Source organism: Gymnoscopelus microlampas (genome assembly GCF_963454915.1).
Source record: "Gymnoscopelus microlampas genome assembly, chromosome: 21".
NCBI classification, from domain to species: Eukaryota; Metazoa; Chordata; class Actinopteri; order Myctophiformes; family Myctophidae; genus Gymnoscopelus; species Gymnoscopelus microlampas.
Window position 1 is genome coordinate 45,455,685 of NC_139958.1, and position 22,438 is coordinate 45,478,122.

At 39.9% G+C, this 22,438-nt stretch overlaps 1 protein-coding gene across 4 annotated transcripts; it reads right to left on the minus strand.

Moving 5' to 3' along the window:
- Nucleotides 1-771: 771 nt before the first annotated feature.
- Nucleotides 772-16,772, minus strand: LOC311037675 (uncharacterized protein). 4 transcript variants are annotated; one of them, XM_084046928.1, is made up of 11 exons: nucleotides 16,639-16,772; nucleotides 16,244-16,375; nucleotides 14,268-14,369; nucleotides 14,022-14,124; nucleotides 8,909-8,982; nucleotides 8,022-8,117; nucleotides 7,766-7,868; nucleotides 7,016-7,082; nucleotides 6,371-6,447; nucleotides 5,809-5,904; nucleotides 772-3,028 (listed from the first exon to the last, which is right to left on the minus strand). In XM_084046928.1, exons 1-11 carry the CDS (start codon nucleotides 16,764-16,766, stop codon nucleotides 1,931-1,933), a joined length of 2,076 nt encoding a protein of 691 aa, XP_083903054.1. In that variant the 5' UTR covers nucleotides 16,767-16,772; the 3' UTR covers nucleotides 772-1,930. The 4 variants fall into 4 exon arrangements, with proteins under 4 accessions (XP_083903054.1, XP_083903052.1, XP_083903051.1 ...); XM_084046926.1 differs by having other exon boundaries at nucleotides 5,809-5,901; nucleotides 7,766-7,883; XM_084046925.1 differs by having other exon boundaries at nucleotides 7,766-7,883.
- Between the last annotated feature and the right edge of the window lie 5,666 nt (nucleotides 16,773-22,438).

Below are 22,438 nucleotides of genomic sequence, written 5' to 3' on the forward strand. Positions count from 1 at the left end.
GGGCGGCACCCTATGAGCTTGTAGATCTGCAATTTTTGAGCGGTGCAACCGCTCCTATAAGAGGGTTTAGGACCCATCCGTGGTGAAAGTTTTTCTTTCCGTCGTGAAAATTTGTCTTTCGCTGTGACGCCATGCTGTGGAAAACACGCCCATAGGCTAAGCTTTGCAGGACGTGCTGTGATTGGCTAGCGAGACACTTGATGAAATTAACTTCAAACTTCGCAGACGCGCTGTGATTGGCTAGCGAGACGCATGAGGAAATTAATAACTCATAAATAGCACCACTCACTTCACACTGGGTGTGATTTTTTTAGCGGCGCTAGCCGCGGATCCTGCTCTATACCTGACTTTGTCCGTGTTCACCGTCAATGCTCTGATTGGTCAGACACGTCAACGCTCTAATTGGTCAGACACGTCAACGCTCTGATTGGTCAGACATGTCAACGCTCTGATTGGTCAGACACGTCAACGCTCTGATTGGTCAGACACGTCAACAAAGTGATTGGTCAAGCTTCACGTGACACCTGGCTATAAACACATTATAAACACATATCGATGACAAAATGTATCAAAGGCGCCGCTACCTTCACACAGGGTGTGATTTTTTAATTTCCAAAGTCTCCAAAATCTAAAGATGACACACATTCTTTCCCGGTAAGACCTGAGGCCGATTCTATAAATGTCTTCTATATCCTAACAGTTTTCTGAAACCCGTTTGAATAACAATTTAAGTTAAATTTACAACTTAGCTGTACAGTACATTGAGTAAATTGATTTAATCACCACCGTTCACATTTACACACATCAAGGGCTGAATAGAAAAGAAGGAAAGTAGAGTCTTGATAAAGAACAAATATAGGTTTTACTTGAAAATACAGAATAATTGATTACAGGAACTTTTGAAATAGCATAAACAATTTCATTCCTAAATTCTAAAATACTTTGTAGTATACTCTATAATAATCTATATAGAGGATTCCAGGGGTCCAGGATGAAATATATTGCATCCAGGAGAAACTATGGTCTTAGAATTCTGGTCGACAATACTGTAGTTGTAATAGAAACCCAACAGTCTGTTTTCCTTGAGCATCAAAAAGCTGCCCATCTCTGCAAAGTCCAAGCTTCCATAATAAAATAGAATCCATGATCATCTGAAAGGTCCTGTGGAGACTTTGGTTTAAAAAAAAGGTCTCTGTTAATAAACTCCCCATCTGCATGCGTTGCCCAAACATACAACGCTCAAAACCCCATTGTGTGTGTGTGGGGGGGTCTTATCTCTTGTTAAGGCCCATAGGCTAATGTATTTACATTTGTATATACATATTTCAACAGCAGGTAATGCAGGAAACCCCTTGACATGGGGCTCCCTACCTCCCACCTCGCTATATTAGAGAGGAGACAGTGGGCGTGGCCAGGAATAAGGTCTATAAACAGTATGTGTTCCCACACTCCACTTAACATTGTCCATGACCTTCATCAGGTGTCTGAATAAACAGAAGTCAGACACATGATTCCACTTCATGAGTTAAAACATTTTAAAGGCATTTGTCAAATCTTTTTGTCCTGAGGTCGTGGTCGAAACATCCTGTGTTTAATCTCAGAAACAGTCAATGTGTGTCCATGCCGTAGCCAGGCATCCTGTTGAAGTGTCCTTGAGCAAGGCATTGCACCTGTCATTGCTTGTTTACTATGAAGTTGCTCTGGATGATCATGTCATAAAGAAGATAGCAGTTAAATATAATCCAACTTCAGTGTGTCCAACTTAAGTACATCGGTACAGTTTTACATCAACCCAAGATGTTTAGAGAGGAATGGGTCGATTTCACAGAGAAACAATATCATGCTTGAACTTGCAGCAGTTCCTTTGTTCCTCACTGCATCGATGACAAAACGTGCCTTTTCCTGTGTCACTTGCTTGACATTGGCGTTATCATATTCTTCTCTGATTATCACCTTCTTCTGGAAAAGTTCGTCTCAGTGTGTGCTGAACTTGTTGTTTTCTCAAAGCAGCAGCTGATAGTTTCACATAACCTTCCCATTCACAGACGGGGGTTTTACTGTTGCTTAGAAGCAGCCGAACATGGCTAAAACCTTGTTCTAAATTAATGATAAATGTTGGCCTGTAATTGTGGTAGGATAATGCATCAACTTCAAATGCTGCCTTATTTGGTAGAACTATGATGGAATCATCTTGAGGGGAAGTGGAGAGGGTGTATTCTTGCTTTGGGATTAGTTTACAAGGAGGCACTTCAATGTGAATCTCTTCTCCATTTATCTTCCTCCTTTCGTTCATCACTTCATGCTGCACAACATTCCCAGGTAGCAACAATACTTTAAGGATTGAACTTGGATCATCATCAATTGGTGGTGTATAAAACAGTGACACCAATGCCTGGACAGGACTGGGCCCGAACATCATATATGATACCTTCTCGATGATGGTACTAAATAAAGATAATCCAGTTACATCTATGATAACATGAGTTTCTGTGATCAAATGGGGTTTGATCAACTCAAAGCTATCATCATCTATCACATGGAGAACAGACAAGGATTTGCCTCCACCCATGGAGAGGATCTCACAATGTGGAAAGCGCAACTGACACACAGACCCCTGAGAACCTTTGATGTCAAACAGTGGTCCTGCAGGCCTCTTCGTGCCAAGCTGGGCTAGAAGCCTTCGGTCCCAGTGGACTGTCCTGTAAGTCACATCACCCTCTGTCTTCATCTTAAACACCAGGTCGGTCACGTTGCATTGGAACAGTCCTGCTTGGGTGCAGTGGAACCTGTAGCTTTCCTTGTTTTCTACAACAATGATATCAGGTGTAATTTTCTGGGTTTTGTCCAGTAGTGTAACATCATTTACGCTGTGGGACCGCTTTGCTCTGAAACTTGTCTTGTTCTCTAAACATGGAATTTGGCTCAGTGAGGGTAAGCTGTGAGAACGAGGCTCCAGAGAGGGATGTAGAGAGGACTGTGACTTTGTAACAGGATGGTCTTCCATCTCACAATGCAAAGGAATAGTTCCCTAAATAGAATAGAATAGAATAGAATAGAGAAAGGGAAAATCAAATCAAGGATTTAATTAATTAAACAAAAATGAACCCAAGACTTTTCTACAATGCCAGTTCTTAAAAATGTAAAGGTCAGTCCTTGCCAACTGACTCTTTGCCGATGTAATAACATTCCTTGCCAGTAACTGTGCCATAACACAACACCACACATGCTTTATGGAAATATATGTTATCCTACAGATATATTTATATGTTGCTTGTTTAGATTGTGTCTTCTTTTACAACCTTGGATTTTAAGCTGTTCTTTTCATGTTTTTATTGTGGTGGAGTTAAGGGACAGTAGATGGCACTTAGCCTACACAAAGCCACACAGATGAGCATTAATAACCACTCACAGTAGTTTTCACCTTGTTCAGAACATTTATTGGTCAAGTTAGCCTCGCGTGGCCAGACAATATCACACGACACACTGTGTAGATATTAGTCTGGTCCCTATCAACGATAGATTTTTTTTCCAAGGAGCGGTTACAAAAAGATCCAAACGGACTCTATTGGTTAGACCTAAACCAATCAGAGCAGTGCTTCCTTGTACGAACCAATCAGAGCAGTGCTTCCTTGTACGTCATTGCTCCAAATAAGGTGATAAGCACGCCCACATTTGGATACTGGGCCCTGATTGGTCCCTCACGACTTCGGAGGGAGAGAAATGAAATCTCTATTGAGGGGGGCCAGACCTAATCTGCCGAGGGCTAAAGTGCCATGCAATTTTGCAAAGGCAGATTCGTCTGGAACCAGGCTATGGTCAAGTATGTTCCAATCTGGGAACCCATTTCCTTTGAATGTGCCTCTGTGGGCACCGCCCAATTCCCTGTGTAGAGACCGGATGTCGGTCCGTTCAATCTCCCTCAGCCCTCCTCTTCCGGTGGTGCATCTTTGTTTTCATTCCTAATAACAACAACTCTACATGTTGTAGTTACCAACAGATTCAGCTGCATACTGTAGCTCAGAGATCAAGTAAGTTCAAATATGAGGATTGTGCCTCATACAGTGTTAGCTCAGAGTTCTGACCGGCCTATAGGCTACTTCAGGGTGAAATCAAGGAACAGCTGTCTGCCAGGATGAGGAGAGAAAAGGAAGCTTAGAAACGCAGGCTTGTGTTTATTGTCTCAACACAGTTATTGTGCATTCTCATGTATTGTCCAAGAGGGGTTGCCCCGACAAAGCCTTTATGCAACCATATTGGGTAGCATGTTCACCTGTCCGACAATCAATCATACAATATGCAGAACGGAGCACACCTAAGCTATAGCTCAACAATCAGGCTTCGACTGCTCATGCCAATGAGCTATAAGTACAGTGGTTGTTTTCATTCTCCTGCTGCCAGTCAGGAGAGGTACCAAGAAGACAGAAACAAGACCAACACCCCTGGTCTGTCTGCTATGGATGTAGAGAACAGAAGCACGTAAAATGGACCTGTTCAGCCACAAACCCTTGATCACTGCTTCTTTATCACTGTTAAACTACAGAAGGATCTGCTGTCCCGTCTCTCCTCTCCTTCCACTGAACATGAACTCATGACAGTGTCAATTATAAATAACGTTCAGTTAGTATATAATTACACAAAATTACAAATAGGTGCTTCTACATGTGTTTGTTCTACATGGTTGGTGTGTGTCTACATGCATTAGTGGTCAGTGTAACTGCTGTCTTCGTTTATAAGTTATATAATAATTTGTTTTATTTCTCTAAAGTCCAAGTTCATAATTAAGAAGTTATTCAAGCCACATTTATACATTATTTCATGTCTTTTGAGTCAAGTTGCAGTAATGCTTTTATTTTGAAGTGTCAAAGTCCTATTCTGTGTCTCGTTTGGTCTGCTCGCACGTGAAATGGGGTTCACACAGGACTTTTGCATTAACTAATTAAGTGGCAGCAAGCAGCAAGGTGCAGAGTCTCCGTTTGTGTTGGTCACAAGAGACTGTCTAAAGTCATAAGAAAGGGTTATAAGTAAGGACCTGAAGACTGAAGAGTACTTCCTTTGTGTAGCATGCAGCCAACGAGGTTTGTTTGAACTGTCTGTATTTTACTTTGGTAAAATGTCTATTTTACATGCTGTGCATGACGCCATCTTATGTTAATGTAACATTTGTAAACATTTTATGTTTATTGTTTATAGTTTTCACGGTGGATTGGAGGGATTGAAGTTACCTTCAATAAATCAGTAGCAAGGAAACCACTTGTGTCTGTCTGTGCTTGGAGGGAGTTACAGTCAGTGTGTATTATAATACATGCATTGGTGGTCACAGCTCCTTGTCTGTCTCCCGTACAAATGTCCTGCCACACCCCCCCTATTCCCTTTGTTATTTCCATATTGGAATGAGGTGTGTGTCTTTTGTTATCTTCCCTGTACATGTATGTATAACAAAATAACAATATAATGTGTTTGTTTAACTTCGTTTAGAGAGGAGTCCATGCACTAAAGCCAAACTAACCCAGAGACGTGTTTTTATGCAATTCTGAGTCAGAATAAACAGAGTTTGTCTCCAAAGAGATTCCTGGGTCCACCCATTCAACACAATGCAGAGAAATAGTTACACCGGTTACATATATCTGGACTGAGAGTTGAATGAAGTTGAATGACACAAAGAGCCAGGCCTTTACTGACACTAGAGCTTCTCTCTCCTTAGTATGACTATAGAGACTCTGCTTTATGGGCTCTGCTGGTTTTACATCCTACCAGATAGTTCATTACATTCATTTGAGTTGAGAACCTCTGGGTTAATAATGATCTCACCTCTGGTTTATCCTCCATCTTCACATCAGGTTGACCTTCGACCCTCTTGCTCCCTCCCTCTGCTCCCCCCTCCTCCTCCTCCGGCTCTTCCTGCTTCTTCACCCGTGATGGATGATGGATGGATGGATGGAGAGAAAGAGAGGGAGAAAAGAGAGAAAGATGGATTTGCCTCTGACAAATATTCCATATTATATATATATATATATAAAAAAATATATATAAAAAGACTAAAACACTTGAACTAATACAACACTACAATAAAACTTTAAAGGCTTTAAAACAAATAAACATACATGTATGTAAACTATAGCAAAACAATAATCTCTCAAGACTCTTTCTTCTAACAGCAGCACTAAGATTCTGCTAACAGCAGCACCACTGTCTTAAGCATGTAATATTGTTGTTAGATGGAATAAACACAGAAGCACCCGGGAGGAGGTGGAGTAAGAAAGGAGCCAAGCCGAGTTCCTGTTTCTACGCTAATAAGGAGGTGGTGCCCCCAGAATATGTTTCCCTCCTTTTTTTACCGAATGGGTTCCCAGATTAGCAAAACTATAATAACCTTGTCACCAGGAGGAAGGGGAGGTGTTGATGTCTGATCCATGGACTTCATCTCCATCTGACTAGACTGTTTCTTCTCTACAGAAGAACAACAAACAAACATTCATTACACATGATGAGTATAGAAGACATGAGGTTTGATACATTGTTTTATGACTGTACATAAATATCACTTAATATCACACACATCACTCAATTAACCACATTCACACAGCGGCCATTTTGTTCTTACATCATACTTGGAGGTGGCCCCTACCCCTCCAGTATGAAGTAAGAGTTAAATGGACACAGTGTGAACATGTTAGTTCAACGACATCAACCCTAGACTCACTATTCTGGACAGTTCATAATAGATGAACATTATGTGAAAATATGTGAATATTCTGTGAAAATAGCCGATGTACAAGCTGACAACGTGTCGGCTTGTGAGCTTGTGGATCAGCTAAGAGATGTGGTGTAGAAGGGGAAAAAGGAGGGGACCAAGTACAGACCCCTGGGGGAACCCAGTCAATAAAGTATATAGGGTTATAGTGTGTGTGTGTGTGTGTGTGTGTGTGTGTGTGTGTGTGTGTGTGTGTGTGTGTGTGTGTGTGTGTGTGTGTGTGTGTGTGTGTGTGTGTGTGTGTGTGTGTGTGTAGAACCTTACCCATCTTCATCTGACTCTTCTTCCTCAGCTCAGACCTCTTCTCGTTAATCAGTTTAAAGTATTCCGCCTGTATTGTACACATCAAATGACAATGACAGAATGAAGCTACATCAAATGTTAACACACTGTTCCTTAAAGGTAGGGTAAGTGATATTTTTTTAAATGTTTTTTTAATTTTTTGTTAAAAGGTTAAAGTACTATATTTGATAGTAATCATTGCTACAGAGCGTTTCTTCGGTCACAGGGGTCTCTCCAGCTCTTTAGTAAACAGAATATAGTACATTTTCAGGTAGGTGACAACATTTGAGCCAATCAGGAGAGAGCACTGAAAATGCATTTTCTGTTTAACACATTGACCGCCAGGCCCGTAGTGCTACGGGCCGATAAATCCAACCATAAAGCGCCGATCCCGTAGCCTACGGGCTATGGTCTTTTTAATGGTCTACGTTAGATTATCCCCTCAGGCACATCGTCACAAAATATCATCCATCTAGACCACATAGAAGTGGAAAAATCTCGTGATCCAATCACGTGATCACATAAAACCTGTTATTACAAAGCACTAAAGCTGCTAATAAGGACGCTAGGGTTCATGTGGTTACCTGGCATCCCTATTTTAGACACATTTTGTTTATTGTTAAGTTTTAAGTCACTGAAGGATGAACAAATACATCTTACACGCTACGTTGTAGTTCATGTATTCATTAGAACATGTAAATAAATGTCATGGAGAGAATATTAGGTTCTTACCTGACTGTTAGCTGACTCATAACTGTTCCTCTCTATGTTCTGATCATCAGTCACCAGGTCCTTTATGTCCTCAGCCGGGTCTCCTGTTGACATGTCCTCTACACTGCTCACCAACACACTGAGAATGAAAGAGACAAAGTCAGACATCAGATTCACCTCACCATTCAATAACTGATAATAGTTCAGCTGGTCTGGGGTCTAGAAGATGGTGAGAACACATTGTATTGGTTCTGCTTTCTGTCTGATGAACACTCACAGCAAGCGGACATGGTAGTCACGGTAAATCTGTGTGATGCCTTCATGCCAAGACTTCCTCATGTCTGCTGCAGAGATAGGGAGGGCTGTGATGGAGCTGAGAGAAATACAATGATAGAAAAGACAACAGGGACATAGAAAGAGGAGGATAAGGATAATTCCTTTTAACAGGTTGTTCATGAAAGTCCTTGCGGTCTTGTTTCCAATGAGAACCTGTGAGCAATTAGGGGTTAAGAGTCTTGCTCTTAACCCCTTCATTTCATCGACACATGCTGGCCTGGCCTGGAATCGAACCTGGGGCAACCAGGGCCTCTGGCTCCCTAGGCGGGCTCACTAACCACTTCATATCATATTCTATAACATATGAAACTGTACAGTACATGTGGAAATATGACCTAACGGAGAGAGTGTGTGTGTGTGTGTGTGTGTGTGTGTGTGTGTGTGTGTGTGTGTGTGTGTGTGTGTGTGTGTGTGTGTGTGTGTGTGCGCGTGCGCGTGTGCGTGTGCGTGTGGTAGCCCCCCACCACCAACCAAGGACAAAATATAATTAATAATAATGAAATCAAAGAAAACCAATTAAATGAAATCCTCCTCCTAAAGGATGTCTAACAAGGTGGAATTTACCATAAAACGTTTTAGATCAAAAATAGCAGATGTACAAGCTCACGTGTCACATTATGACATGTTGGGAGCTACAGTATTTAAGACATAAAGTGTGATTAATTTTGAAAAGTCATTTTAATTTAGTATTGATGTCAATACCTACGAAAAGACTGTCCTTCAAATAGGGAGGGTCACAAATAATTAATGTAAGTCTGCAAAGTAACTAGTAACTAAAGCTATCAAATAATCACACCGTACTGGAGTAGAAGTATTAAAATTCCGTACCCAGTACCCATCCTCATCAGCTTCTTCTCCATCAGCTCAGACAACTTCTCTCTCACCAGTTCACAGTATTCCTCCTGTATTTCACACATCAACAGACAATGAGAGTCAATTCCATCCAGATGTTAACAGACTGTTCCTTAAGTATATTTTTATTACAATACTTTTGTTCTTTTACTCAAGTAAAAAAAATGTGAGTAATTCTTCCATCACTGGGTATAAGTGAACAGTTTAATGTAAGTAGCTTCCCTATTCTGTGAAAATAGCAGATCTACAAGCTCACACTGAGCTTGTAGATCTTCAAGTTTCAGTGAAGATTTAGTGTAGAGGGGAAAAGATAAGGGACCAAGAATAGACCCCTGAGGGACCTAACCCCATTCAATTTAAGTATATAGGGTTTAAATGGTTAATGAATCTGATCTACAAGCTCACAACATTTCACATCATGTGAGCTTGTATGTCTGCTATTTTCCCTACTTTTGGGTCTCTCTTGTATGATGAAATAGGCAGGGCATTAATGTATGAAAAAATAAATACAATACTTTTAAACATGGAGATATGAGGTTTCTGCCCGACAACAACGATAACCACTTTAACCCTTTATACATAGTTGACCGGGGTCTCCCAGGGCTCTGTACTAGGTCCGATGCTTTATTCTCTCAACACCAAATCTGTTTGCCTAAAATAGCTGATATAAAAGCTCACAATGGGTTGCATTGTGATTCATTGTGAGCTTGTAGATCGTCTATTTCCGTCGAATGTTCAACTCAGAATAAGGATGGTAGGGTTCATGTGGTTACCTGGCATCTCTATTTTTGACAAATTTGTTTACATTTTAAAACATTTCTTTTATTGTTTATTTTTTTTATGTCACTGAATGATAAATGTTAAATGTACTTAAAGTACCAAAAGTAGAAAGTACTCATTATGCAGAATGTCCCATTTCACACATTTTCAAATGTATAAAATATATAAAAATCTTTTGAAAATAGCAGATCTACAAGCACACTGTGGGCTTGTACAGTAGATCTGCTATTTTCAAATGGTTGAAATGTATATAGGGCTGAAGTGGTTAATGTATATTTTGTAATAATCAAAATCTACAACTAGTAACTAGTAACTAAACCTTTCAAATAATTGTAGTGGAGTAAAAGTACAATATTTGCCTCTGAGATGTAGTAGAGTAGAAGTAAAAGTACTGGAAATTGAAAATACTTCAGTAAAGTAAAAAATACCTCAAACTTGTAATTAAGTACAGTACTTGAGTAAATGTACTTTACACCACTGCGGGTCTTGACACCCCCGGTCCCACAGAGCATAAATATTTTTATTCTAACTCTCAATTCCATTTAAAATACATAGCTAGTCTACCTGTCTACTATTAATCTAATGTAGCTTCATTGTTTGTTACAGCCAGACAGAACCCAAAAATCAAGAGGGAAAAAAAGAAAATAAGAAAAAATAAACGCCCATAACCATAGACCCAGTCACCTCTCTGGTTGTACCCACAGGTTATACCCAACCAGCTTATCAATTATCAATGTATCATGACCGCTCATCTTGGGGCGTGTTGATCCACCGTGGCCCGCTTGAACAGCCTGGTTGCGAGTCAAGACACGCCCCCAAGACAGTACACACAAATGCTAGCTCTGTTTCCCTGTGAATACTGCAAAAACATTTGAGAATACTGCAAAAAGATTGAGAGTGTATAGCAAACACTGTTGTGTAATTAAAACAGTTATTTTTTTCCTTTATTATAGGAATTATTACACAAATAGAATCACAATACAATTATGATGTTGTATTTATTATTTATATTTATCATTATTTTCCACTGGAATTAAATCTCAAAAGTTATAAGATCCTTCACAAACGCTAATGGCATGTCTCTTATGATGCCCAGTGTCCACATACAGTAAACATACATTTTTCCCCCCTATATTGATTTATATTATTTATGCATACTAGTGGGCTAGGCTACAGCTACAATCATAAACATTTTGTATATGATTGCTGATACAGTATCATTGCTACTATGTAGGCCTATAGTCATTCCAGCTGCAGAAAATGTTCCACTCATATGAGTGACGTCTCGGAAGTTGTGCAATCGAGAAACTCTGTTTATAACTTTATAACTTTAAATGTGCCAATGTCTTTATTTTATTTTTTATAAAAAATAATTTGGACATCCTTAGGGGGTGTTTGAGAGATATGCGTCATTACTTTTGAAAGGTTAGCTCCCTGGTGTTTCCCCTTTAAAATTAACTAATGTTCTGTGCTCTACACCAGGGTTTGTCAACCGGTGCCAAGGCACACCTGGCATAGCTAAAAGATCCCAGGGCACACCTGGATATACAGTATATATGTGTGTATATATGTGTGTGTACATACATATATATATATATATATATATATATATATATATATATATATATATATATATATATATATATATAAAATCTGATCCTGATAGCATTATTGTGGACACATGCGCTGTTGCCCACTACAGGCGAACACCAAAACTCTCGCCCCAAAACAGTCACCCCGGGGGAAATCCGGTGATATTCACCTGGTATTCCTAAACGTAACCTCATTAAACTATGCCTAAACCTAACCTTATTCCTAAATGTAACCTCAGTAAAACTAATAGTATGGCTAACCGTAAACTTATTTCTAACCTTATCCTCAGTCAAACAAATACAGGAATACAAGAACCGCTGGTCCGCGAAAAGAAATGGGGGCGAGCGTGTTTTGGGGGCGAGTTATCCGGTTATATATCGACGGCACGTGGCTTGAAGTTGCAAGAGATTCTCTCCGTGGAAGAGTAATTAAACACCACAAACTACACGGATTACTTTGAGTGATTTAGAAGCACTTTATGAGAAAACTAACACTTGTGTAGTGTTTTATTGTTGGACATTCATCATGGCAGGTTATAACATGGGCTTTAGGGACAGGACAGCCCCTCTTCGCAGGTACGACGTTCGGGTCCGCCGTATCGGCCTTTCCGACCCACTTTCACCCCTGAAAAGTGGGTGAGCCAAGCGAGTACAGGTGATGGCCCCGTGAAGAAAATGCATTTTATATGTGCGAGGGTCGATTCACTGGATGTGTGTCCGCGACGGACGATAGGCAATGGCTTAAGGCAGCAGAAGCCCATGACGTATCTATTGTTCTCGGGGGGAAGGGGGTTGATTTCTTTCTTTTTCATTCGGCACACCTAGACTCACAGCCCAAAAAAGGTCTGATTGCCAGGGTTGACAAACACTGCTCTACACATCAAAATGTTAGCTGTCGGGTCACGGTGTACCCTGGAATCTTCTCTGTCCAGTCAAGTTTTTAACGTTAGTTTTTATTAACTGAGTTTGACAGACGTCTAATTATTTAGAACTCCTCTGTGTGTCATGCTGCGCTGCCAAGAGCAGGCAGTTAAAAGGGGGAGGGACCTTTGGATGCATGCATGCGCAAAAAGAACAAATCTTACGACGTGTTGTTAGCTTGTAGATCTGTTCTACAAGCTAACATGAGAGAGAGAGTGAGAGGTATATTGCTGAGGTGAGTGATTAAAGGGATTTGACCATTTAGAATAATTTGTGCAGTCTGCCTTGACTTTATAGCTATCAGACTTTTATGGAAATCATCGTGAATATTGAATAGGAAACATATGGTGCAAAACATCAGTCAAGGTGAACCATATGACCAATAGGAGAGTAAGAGTCATCATCTCTACACAGGCTGTTACACTGCCACTATATTTATTATGACTGAATACACTCCAGTCATTCCCACATACAGTATACACATTATACTCCATTTGATACCTAAGTGATATATTCTAGTTAATTGCATGCAATCATAAAAATATATTAATGAGTGGTTATTATTAAGATGGCTCTTTAATTGCTTCAGTCATCATATAATGTCTCTGTTTAGCTTGTTGATGATTGAAATAAAACATTTACCCATAATGTTCCCACGTTAGTAAAGCCTGTTAAAGTATCAAACTCCCTGTTAAAATGTACCAGAATACAGGACATTATATCTGCTCTGTTAAAAAGACCCCCCCACCAAAATGATCACACCCACACTATTAATCTCCACCTACCACCAGTTTCTGCCTTAACCCATTAAGACAGGGAACGCTTCTGTGTCACTTTAGAATCATTGGGCTATTCAAAAATAGCAGATCTACAAGCTCATAGCGCGGCACTGAGTGCTGCGCTATGGACTTGTAGATCTGCTATTTCAAAAATATGTTTTCAAAGATTTGCACAAATCTTCTTGATTTAAAAAAATAGCAGATCTACAAGCTCACTCAGTGCCGCGCTGTGAGCTTGTATATCTGCTATTTTTGAATAGCCAAAGAAATCAATATTGACACAGATGCGTTCCCGGTCTAACACAGTCGAATGTACAGTCTAATGTAAGCAGAACCCTGTTAACCTCATGAACCCTAGCTTCCCTATTCTGGGGAAAACATGCAGTGGAAATAGCAGATCTACAAGCTCAAAATAGCGTTTAGATCTTTAGAGAAACTGTAAAGTGCTAAGAATAGACCCCTGAGGAACCCCGTTGAATTTAAGTATATAGGGTTTGTATTATTAATAAAGTTAAACAATAAAGTCCACAACGTGTCGCATAGTGAGGCATTGTGAGCTTGTAGATCTGCTATTTCCACTACTTTTGAGTGACACTCTTCTATGATGAGATGGGGCATTAAGTTATGGGGGGGGGGGTGAAGGGGGTGAAACGTGGAGATACAAGGTTTCTGCCCGACAACAACGATAATTAACCCTTTATACATAGCTTAACGGGGTCCCCCAGGGCTCTGTACTAGGCCAGAGGCTTTATTCTCTCAAAACCAAATCTGTTTGCCTAAAATAGCCGATATAAAATTCATTGTAAGCTTGTAGATCAACTATTTTCGTCGAATGTTCACCTCAGAATAAGGACGCTAGGGTTTGTGTGGTTACCTGGCATCCCACATTTTTGTCTATTGTTTAGTTTTTTTTATGTCACTGAATGATGAACAATTAAATCTTACACACTACATTGTAGTTCATGTATTCATTAGAACATGTAAATAAATGTCATGGAGAGAATATTAGGTTCTTACATAGCTGTTAGCTGACTCATATATGTTCCTCTCTATGTTCTGAGCCTCAGTCACCAGGTCTTTAATGTCCTCAGCTGGGTACACTGCTGACATGTACCATACACTGCACACAGAGAATGAAAGAGTCAAAGTCAGACATCAGATTAAACTCATCATAATAAGTGATAATAGTTCAGCTGGTCTGGGGTCTAGAAGATGGTGAGAACACATTGTATTGGTTCTGCTTTCTGTGTGATGAACACTCACAGAGAGCAGAGATGGAAGTCACGGTAGCTCTGTATGAGGTCTTTATGCCAAGACGTCCTCATGTCTGCTGCAGAAAGAGGGAGGGCTGTGATGGAGTCCCAGCTGAGAGAAAGACAATGATAGAAAAGACAACGAGACATAGAAAGAGGAAGGAGAAACAATGAGGAACACGTTATTATTATGATATGACATAGTATTATATGATATATCTATACAGGTGGAAACATGACAGGTTCTTTTTAATGCGGGAGCCCTTCACACTGTAAACTAGACCCCTCCTCCCACACTAATTATTATAATTAAAACTAAAAATGATTATACACGTATGCACGCAAGCAGAAAATGGCAGATCTACAACTAATCATTTGTTTCAATTATATAGTATATTTTGACATCAATACTTTTGTACTTTTACTCAAGTAACATTTTGAATAAATACTTGTGGTATTGCTACTTTAGTCAAATTAAACAAATCTGAGTACTTTTCCCACTACAGGTAATAATAGTAGTAATTGTTGTGTAAACATATAAATATTGACAAATACAATCAACCAACATTTTAAAGATCAAAGGTTTGGTGTACAGATCTCTGATCAGCTTTAAACATCTTTTATAAAGACATAAAACCATCATCATAATCGTCATCCTCCTATCATCATCTTCCTCCGCCTGTTCCTCCTCCTATCATCATCATCATCCTCTTCCTCCTCCTCTCATCATCATCATCATCATGATCATCATCATCTTAAATAATTCAAACATTAATTCATTAATTGTGTCTGTCTCTGTTCATAGACATGCAGCTGATAATCAGAGAAGTGTTCACCAAAAAAAATTAAGAAAGAAATAAAACAAACTAGAAAAAGTGCTCCTCGGAGCACAGGTCAGGTAGGCTATTGTGGCCTCCTGGTGGCGCTATAATAGGCCAATGTGAAAAGGGTGACATTTCTTCTTAGGCCTTACACGACAATCGGACACTGACTGCATTCATCATTTAAGGCATTTTGTTAAAAAAAAAAATCGCTAAACTAGACCTGCTGGTGGCGCTATAACAGGCCAATGTTAAATGGGTGGCATTTGTTCCTCAACATAGTGTGAATGTCCGTGCAAAGTTTGAACGCAATCGGACAATGCGTTCATGATTTGCGGAATTTTGTTCAAAACAAGCCAATAATGCAAACTTTAGATGTCAATCTTAGCCAATCAGTATGGAATATGAAAAATCAAACACATCTGTCATGATCACATGACTATAGAGATCATCTGTACCGATTTGCGTGAAATTTGGATACAATTGGAAGGAGTAGTATAAAAGAATGTGTTTTACATAAGTCGGCCTCCTGGTGGCACTATAAAATGCAGGTTAAAGGTTTTTCCTTGACCTCTAGGGAGTGTGCATACAAAGTTTTACACAGATCGGTGCAGTTATAGGTAAAAACACAAATCGGCCTGTTATAGCGCCACCATGAGGCTGATTTGAAAAAATGAAAATGGTAGTTATTCCTCGGCCTAATGGAAATGTGCGTGCAAAATTTCACGGAAATTGCATGCTGTGTTCATGATTTCAGGCATTTTGTTCAAAACGGAGCATACCTGCAAACTTTGGAAGACATTTTTAGCCAATCAGGATGGAATATGAGAAATCTTGAAAGACCAGTTTTGTTTAATGACTATAGAGATACTGTACTGTCAAAAAATATGTTTTGCACAAATCGGCCTCCTGGTGGCGCTATAAAAGGCCCATGAGGAAAATTTGGGGCAGAGGTTCTGAATTGGCATCCAGGGAGTGTGTGTGCACAGTTTCACTGTGATCAAGACAACGGTGCCGGAGATTAGTCGCTCGCAGACAGATGGACACACGGACACACGGACGGACGGACGGACGGACGGACGGATGGGGTAGAAAACATACTCTCTCGCCATGCCTTTCGGCCTGGCGGAGACAACAAACAAAAGAGACAGAGAGTCAACGTTACCTTGTGGATATGATCTTTGTCATATAGCAGGATGAGTCTCTGCATCTTAAATCCTCAGCAGTGTTCATGGTCCCACAGCGTCTACAGTCCCAGTCTTCATCATCAGTGGTTGGTTTTGCTGGTCGTTTTGTCCTGAAAAACAGACAAAGGGTTAGGGTTAGGGTTAGGGTTAGGAGAGTCAAGTTAGTTGTGTATAAATTACATTACTTCATATTTAATAATAATGAAATAATAAAAATTATGATGACACGTGGAAACCGACATGTAATCTACAAGCTCATTCAGTGTGATCAAAAACACATGCCGGGGGGGGGGGGGGGGGGGGGGGCAGAGCTCTATAACATCTATAACAGTGTTTACCAGAGACCAGGGTGTATAATATCTGATTCACATACTGTGTATGTGAAGGTCCAGGTTCAGGAGGTTTTCCTTTAGACCGGTCACTCTTCATAGACACACAGCTGGATGTTGGAGACTCTGGTCTGTCAGATCCCTCCTCCTCTCTCTCCACCCACTGACTCATCTTTAGGTCTTTATTAAACCTGTCAACGTTACAGTCAATGAAATACATCAGGAAACAGGAAATGATGAATACATGTGAACAAGATATGAGTGACATCATGCACATTGAAGCTGAAAAAAACTAACATATTTTTTCTTTTTTAAACAGTAGACTATCTATTATTTTATACTGGTATGTAGCTACAAACATTGTATAACAGTGTTCTATTATAATCTTCTAGTTATGTCATAGATCAGGGGTCCTCAACAACAAATCTTGAAGGTCCACAAATACATTTTTGAATAAGGCTAGGGTCGATTTTTTTTCCGCAGATTCGGGTACTTTTCCCCCCGTTTTTTGTTACTTTATTTCGGTTTTAGGGTTAGGGGTAGGTTAGGGTTATAGTTATTTAAAAAAAAATATATATATAATTTTCCCAGGGTCCACAGAGAGGTTAGCCTGACACTCAGCCTGAATTTTCATTTCGTTTCACTCCATTATTCAGTCTGAAAGCCCTCTCAATGCAGCCGATTGCTGAGATGGGGGCGTGGCCAAAGTTTTTTTTTTCAAAGACTTTTTGGCGATTGGTTCATACTGGATTATCCCGATCCCGATTCGTCGATCAGATTTTCAACCGAGGCTGAGACCTCCTATGAGAGCGTCACCAGACCAGAATCGCCTGAACATATTTTTTTAATGGACGTGGCTAGCGATTCACGGGCTGGAGCCAGGCTACAGAGAGGTGCCCCGCGGTCCGCCTGTTGAGTACCCCTGTACATCATACCCCAAAAAGTCACATTAAGCCCTTTCCCTATAGCATGGGTTTTCAACAGGGGGTCCAGGACCCCTTAGGGGGTCCTCAGAGTTACTACATATTTGTGTGATAGGAACTTTATTTATTTACATTTTTTACATTAACTCAGATATAAGCTCATAACGCGTTGTGAGCTTTTCAGTTCAGTTTTATTTTCAGTTCCTTTGGACAAGTATACAAAATACAAAAATAATAATTATATATATATACAATTAATTCATTTGGTTAATATATATTTCATAAGTCTACGAAATTATCTATGAAATCTATGAAGAAGTTTAATCTGCAACAAAGCTACAAACTAGTTGTAATTATAATGGTTTAATGTCCTGCTCTGACTTCTAAAACACACACACACACACACACACACACACACACACACACACACACACACACACACACACACACACACACACACACACACACACACACACACACGCTACAAAGAGACAGGCAGACAGGCAGGCAGACAGACAGGCAGACAGACAGACAGACAGGCAGGCAGGCAGGCAGGCAGGCAGGCAGGCAGGCAGACAGACAGACAGGCAGACAGGCAGACAGACAGGCAGACAGACAGACAGGCAGACAGGCAGACAGACAGGCAGACGGACGGAGAGACGGACAGACGGGCAGACGGGCAGACGGGCAGACAGACAGACAGACAGACAGACAGACAGGCAGGCAGGCAGGCAGGCAGACAGACAGACAGACAGACAGACAGACAGACAGACAGACAGAATGAATGAATGAAAACTAAACTAAACTTTTAACTAACTACGAAGTCTAACAAAAAGACAAAATGCCACCAAAGAAAAACACTCTGCAAACACAGAGGACGATGGAGGACGATATTGAGGAAATCAAGAACTCTCTCAACTTGCTGACGGAAGAGGTGAGCAAAGTCGTGAAGCAAGTAGCTACAATGACCGAGATGATGAATGATATCAGAACACTGAAGACCGCAGTCAAAGAGAGGGACAAAAGAATCGACGAGCTGGAACAAAGGATAAATGATGTGGAACAATATACGAGGATCATACGCCAGAGCTGCAGCTTTGAGCGGATCCGTCGGTGAGGACGCACCGGTCGAGGATCAACAGACGCTGGAAGACCAAGTAATCCAGTTTTTCGACACCAAAGATATCAAGGTTGACCCAAACAACATCGTGGCTTGTCACACTACCGCGGAAGGATCGAAACGCTAAACCTGCAATCATTGTTCGCTTTGGGAACAGAAAACACAAAGCAGATCTTATGAAGCAGGGGAAGAAACTGAAGGGGACCGAAGTGTATATAAACGAGCATCTAACAAAAAAAAAATGCAGAGATTGCAAGAGAGGCCCGCTTCCTGAGGAAACAAAACAAGATAAAATCTACCTGGACCAGAAACTGCAGAGTGATGATAAAACTGAACGGGGAAACACCAGAAGAAGCTAAAGTTGTAACGGTAAGAGACGTCAAGGAACTTGACCAATACAAATGAAGTGCTTTAACTGGCTGGCTATGTACACCCCTGATGAATGAACATTCCTAGACCATTACACCATGGGCAAGACCTGGGATGTTGGTTGTCTAGGAAGTTGACAACCGGAAACGGTTGAATTTGGCGGAAGTACCGCCCAAGGAAATGACGTTGATGCTTTACAAATCTTTTAACATTCTCCGTGAATGAAACGAGTGTTGTGATTGGTCAAAAAATATAGTTTCCGGGGGAAACGGAAATCCTGTCCACTCGGACTTCCTAGACACTCGATGCTTTAGGTCGTGACCAGGCTCTTCTTTTCGCAGATGAGTGAGGCTGGGACCGAGGTTAAGACCATTATGGATCATTACTTTTTTTCCTTTTTTCTCCGCCTAATCTACGCTTGGAATGTTTTTTTCTGCATGCTAATATTGAGAACCTGTTTTTGCTGGATGCAGGATTTATTTTTATTTTTTCCCTTTTTGCATGGAAGAAAATTGGCACGGAGCATTATGAATACTATACTTTTATGTATTTACTCTCTCTCCTGCATGCTAACTTTTCTAAATGGCCTTCTCCTTTGCCTTGATTTTTGTTCTTTTTTCTTTTGCGTGTTTTTTTCTGCATGGACAGCAGGTACTGCATTTTTTGGACTTTTTTTGCACTTTATTTATTATAGACATCGCATGGCTCCCTTTTTCTTTTCTTTTTTGGCTTGCAAAGTGGAACTGGATTATTTAGTATTTATTACTTTCTATTATTTTTTGAAAGACATTGCATGGCTGTCCTCCTTGGCTGCTTAGTCGAAATGTTTTTTTGTATTATTAATTATGATAAACATTGCATGATTCCTGTTACTGACTTGCATGATGCGAGGACTCTTTGTCCTATCTCTCTATTGGCTTGGACTCATAACATTTTGTATGGACGAGCACTGCATGTTATGGATTGGACATTGCTATTTTCTTTGCTATTTTTTTGCCTTTTTGCCAATTTGGGGAACAAAGTGCAATGCTGGCACTACCTGACCAGTGGATCTTACTCCCTGGATCATGTATTCATGTAGGCAAGGGTATATTGACAGGGTCAACTTACATAAAGTACCTATACTTGAGCACCTGTACTTCCACCAATGACGGTATGAGAATCCTCAGTTCCCGTACATGGACGTTGATGACGATGAACTTGTTGATGGTGCCAATGTGTATTTAAGCAGTACAAATAGTCAACAGTATGAACATTATAATTTCAAAAACTTTGAACACACTGATCATAAACCATATGAGATGGGCTATGATTTAGACCCGGAAAATATTTTTTATAATAACATAAATAACAATTGCCAGTACTATACTGATGATCAATTTAGAAATGTTGAAATGGAGGGTGCATTCTCAATCATACACTTTAACAGCAGATGTCTGAACACAAACTTCCAAAAAATTAAGAAATATCTGGCCCAATTCAACAAATTCAACGTCATTGCAGTCTCTGAAACCTGGCTGAATGAAGAGAATGAATGCATTGTGGATTTTGAGGGGTACGAACTGTTCACCTCTAATAGGACAAATAAAGCAAGAGGAGGAATCGCCTTGTATGTGGATATAGCCTTAAGATGTAATGTGGTACAAAATATGACACATAACATAGATAATATTATGGAATGTCTAACAGTAGAAATTGTTTTTGACAAAAGAAAAAATATGGTCATAAGTTGTATATATAGAACACCTGGAACATGCCTTGAAACTTTTAATAACAAAGTAGACAATATGTTAAAGTGCACATAGCTTGTGGCGACTTTAATGTGGACCTACTTAATCCACATGGAAAGAGAAAAATAACAGATTTTGTTGATACAATGTTCAGCAACAGCCTATTCTCTGTAATCACAAAACCTACCAGAATAACAACAGAAACAGCTACATTAATTGATAACATTTTTGTAAACACATTAGAAAGCCAAGTAACAGCTGGACTATTAATTAATGATACCAGTGACCATCTTCCAGTCTTTGCAATTTTCCACCATCACCTCAAGATGGAAATGAAAACTAGAAACAACACCTGTAGGCTATCTCGACATACAACACCCGAAGCCATTACTGCTCTCAAGGTGGACCTTACGAGACAGACCTGGAATAAGGTCTATGATACTGATGACCCAAACAAATCATATGATGCATTCCTGTCAAAACTGCTGGAGCTATACGATAAACACTGTCCCCTTAGAAAAACCCAGAACAAATACAACCATAAGCAGCATACTCCGTGGATAACCAAAGGAATTGAAAATAAGTAGAAAGTTAAAGTAAAAACTGTTCCATCCAAAGTTTAGACACACTTTTGTAAACAATACTGAAGGTTTCTATTATAAGTTATAACACACTTAAACAACATTAACTTTAACAACATAGAATAAGTTATAAAACACATTAAATTCACCTTTAAAACATATAATAAGTCATCATTCTCTCACCCTACATGAACGTTGTGGAGGACTGTATTTACTTCCTACTTCTGACCTAGCTTCTGACAGTGTTCAGTTCAGTGTTGCCAGATTGTGTGACAGAAACAAGCAGCCAGGTGTACGAGCACAAAGCCCAAAAGAGGAGACTAGCTGCCAACCCTCCTGGATTCTGCAGAGTCTCCTTCATTTCAACCACATCTCAAGGAGTACTCCTGGAATGACATTTTGGATTTCTCCTGGATTTGGTATCAAACTCCCAAAATTCACCAAAACACAGGAAATGACATCTGCTCTGTTTAAAAGTTTCTGATGCTTCAGTCATTTCTGTACACCTACTCTTTGTGTTATAATGGATGACATTGTACCCATCATTTTACAATGCTAGTAAAACCTGATAAAAGTATTAATCAAAAAGAATCACCACACACGCACGCGATCTACAAGCTCACAATGTGTCACAATGCGACACATTGTGAGCTTGTAGATCTGCTATTAAAAAAAAAAAAAAGAATCTTGAAAAAAGGAAGTGGAATATTTAGAATATGTTTCAAACATTTTAACAACACAAATCTTGTATGGGGGTCCCTGGAAAAAAATATGTTCAGATGGGGGTCCGTGCACTAATACATAGGTTATTATGTTGTCTGTCCTTGACATGAAAATGTTTGAGAACCATTGGTTTAAAAACAACAATAGGAAACAAGTCCAAACAATAAGTAACAACACTTTAGAAACAAGCCCAAACAATAAGTAACAACACTTTAGAAACAAGCCTAACAAACACCTCAACCCACAAATACCAATATTTACAATTTATATTTCATATAAATGCACCATTTACCATCTTACCATTTACAAGAGAGGTTACAGAAAAACAAGCCCGGAGCTGCTTATAATAAGCAGACATGGCAACCCAGGGTGTTTCCTACTGCACAGTACAGCAGTGA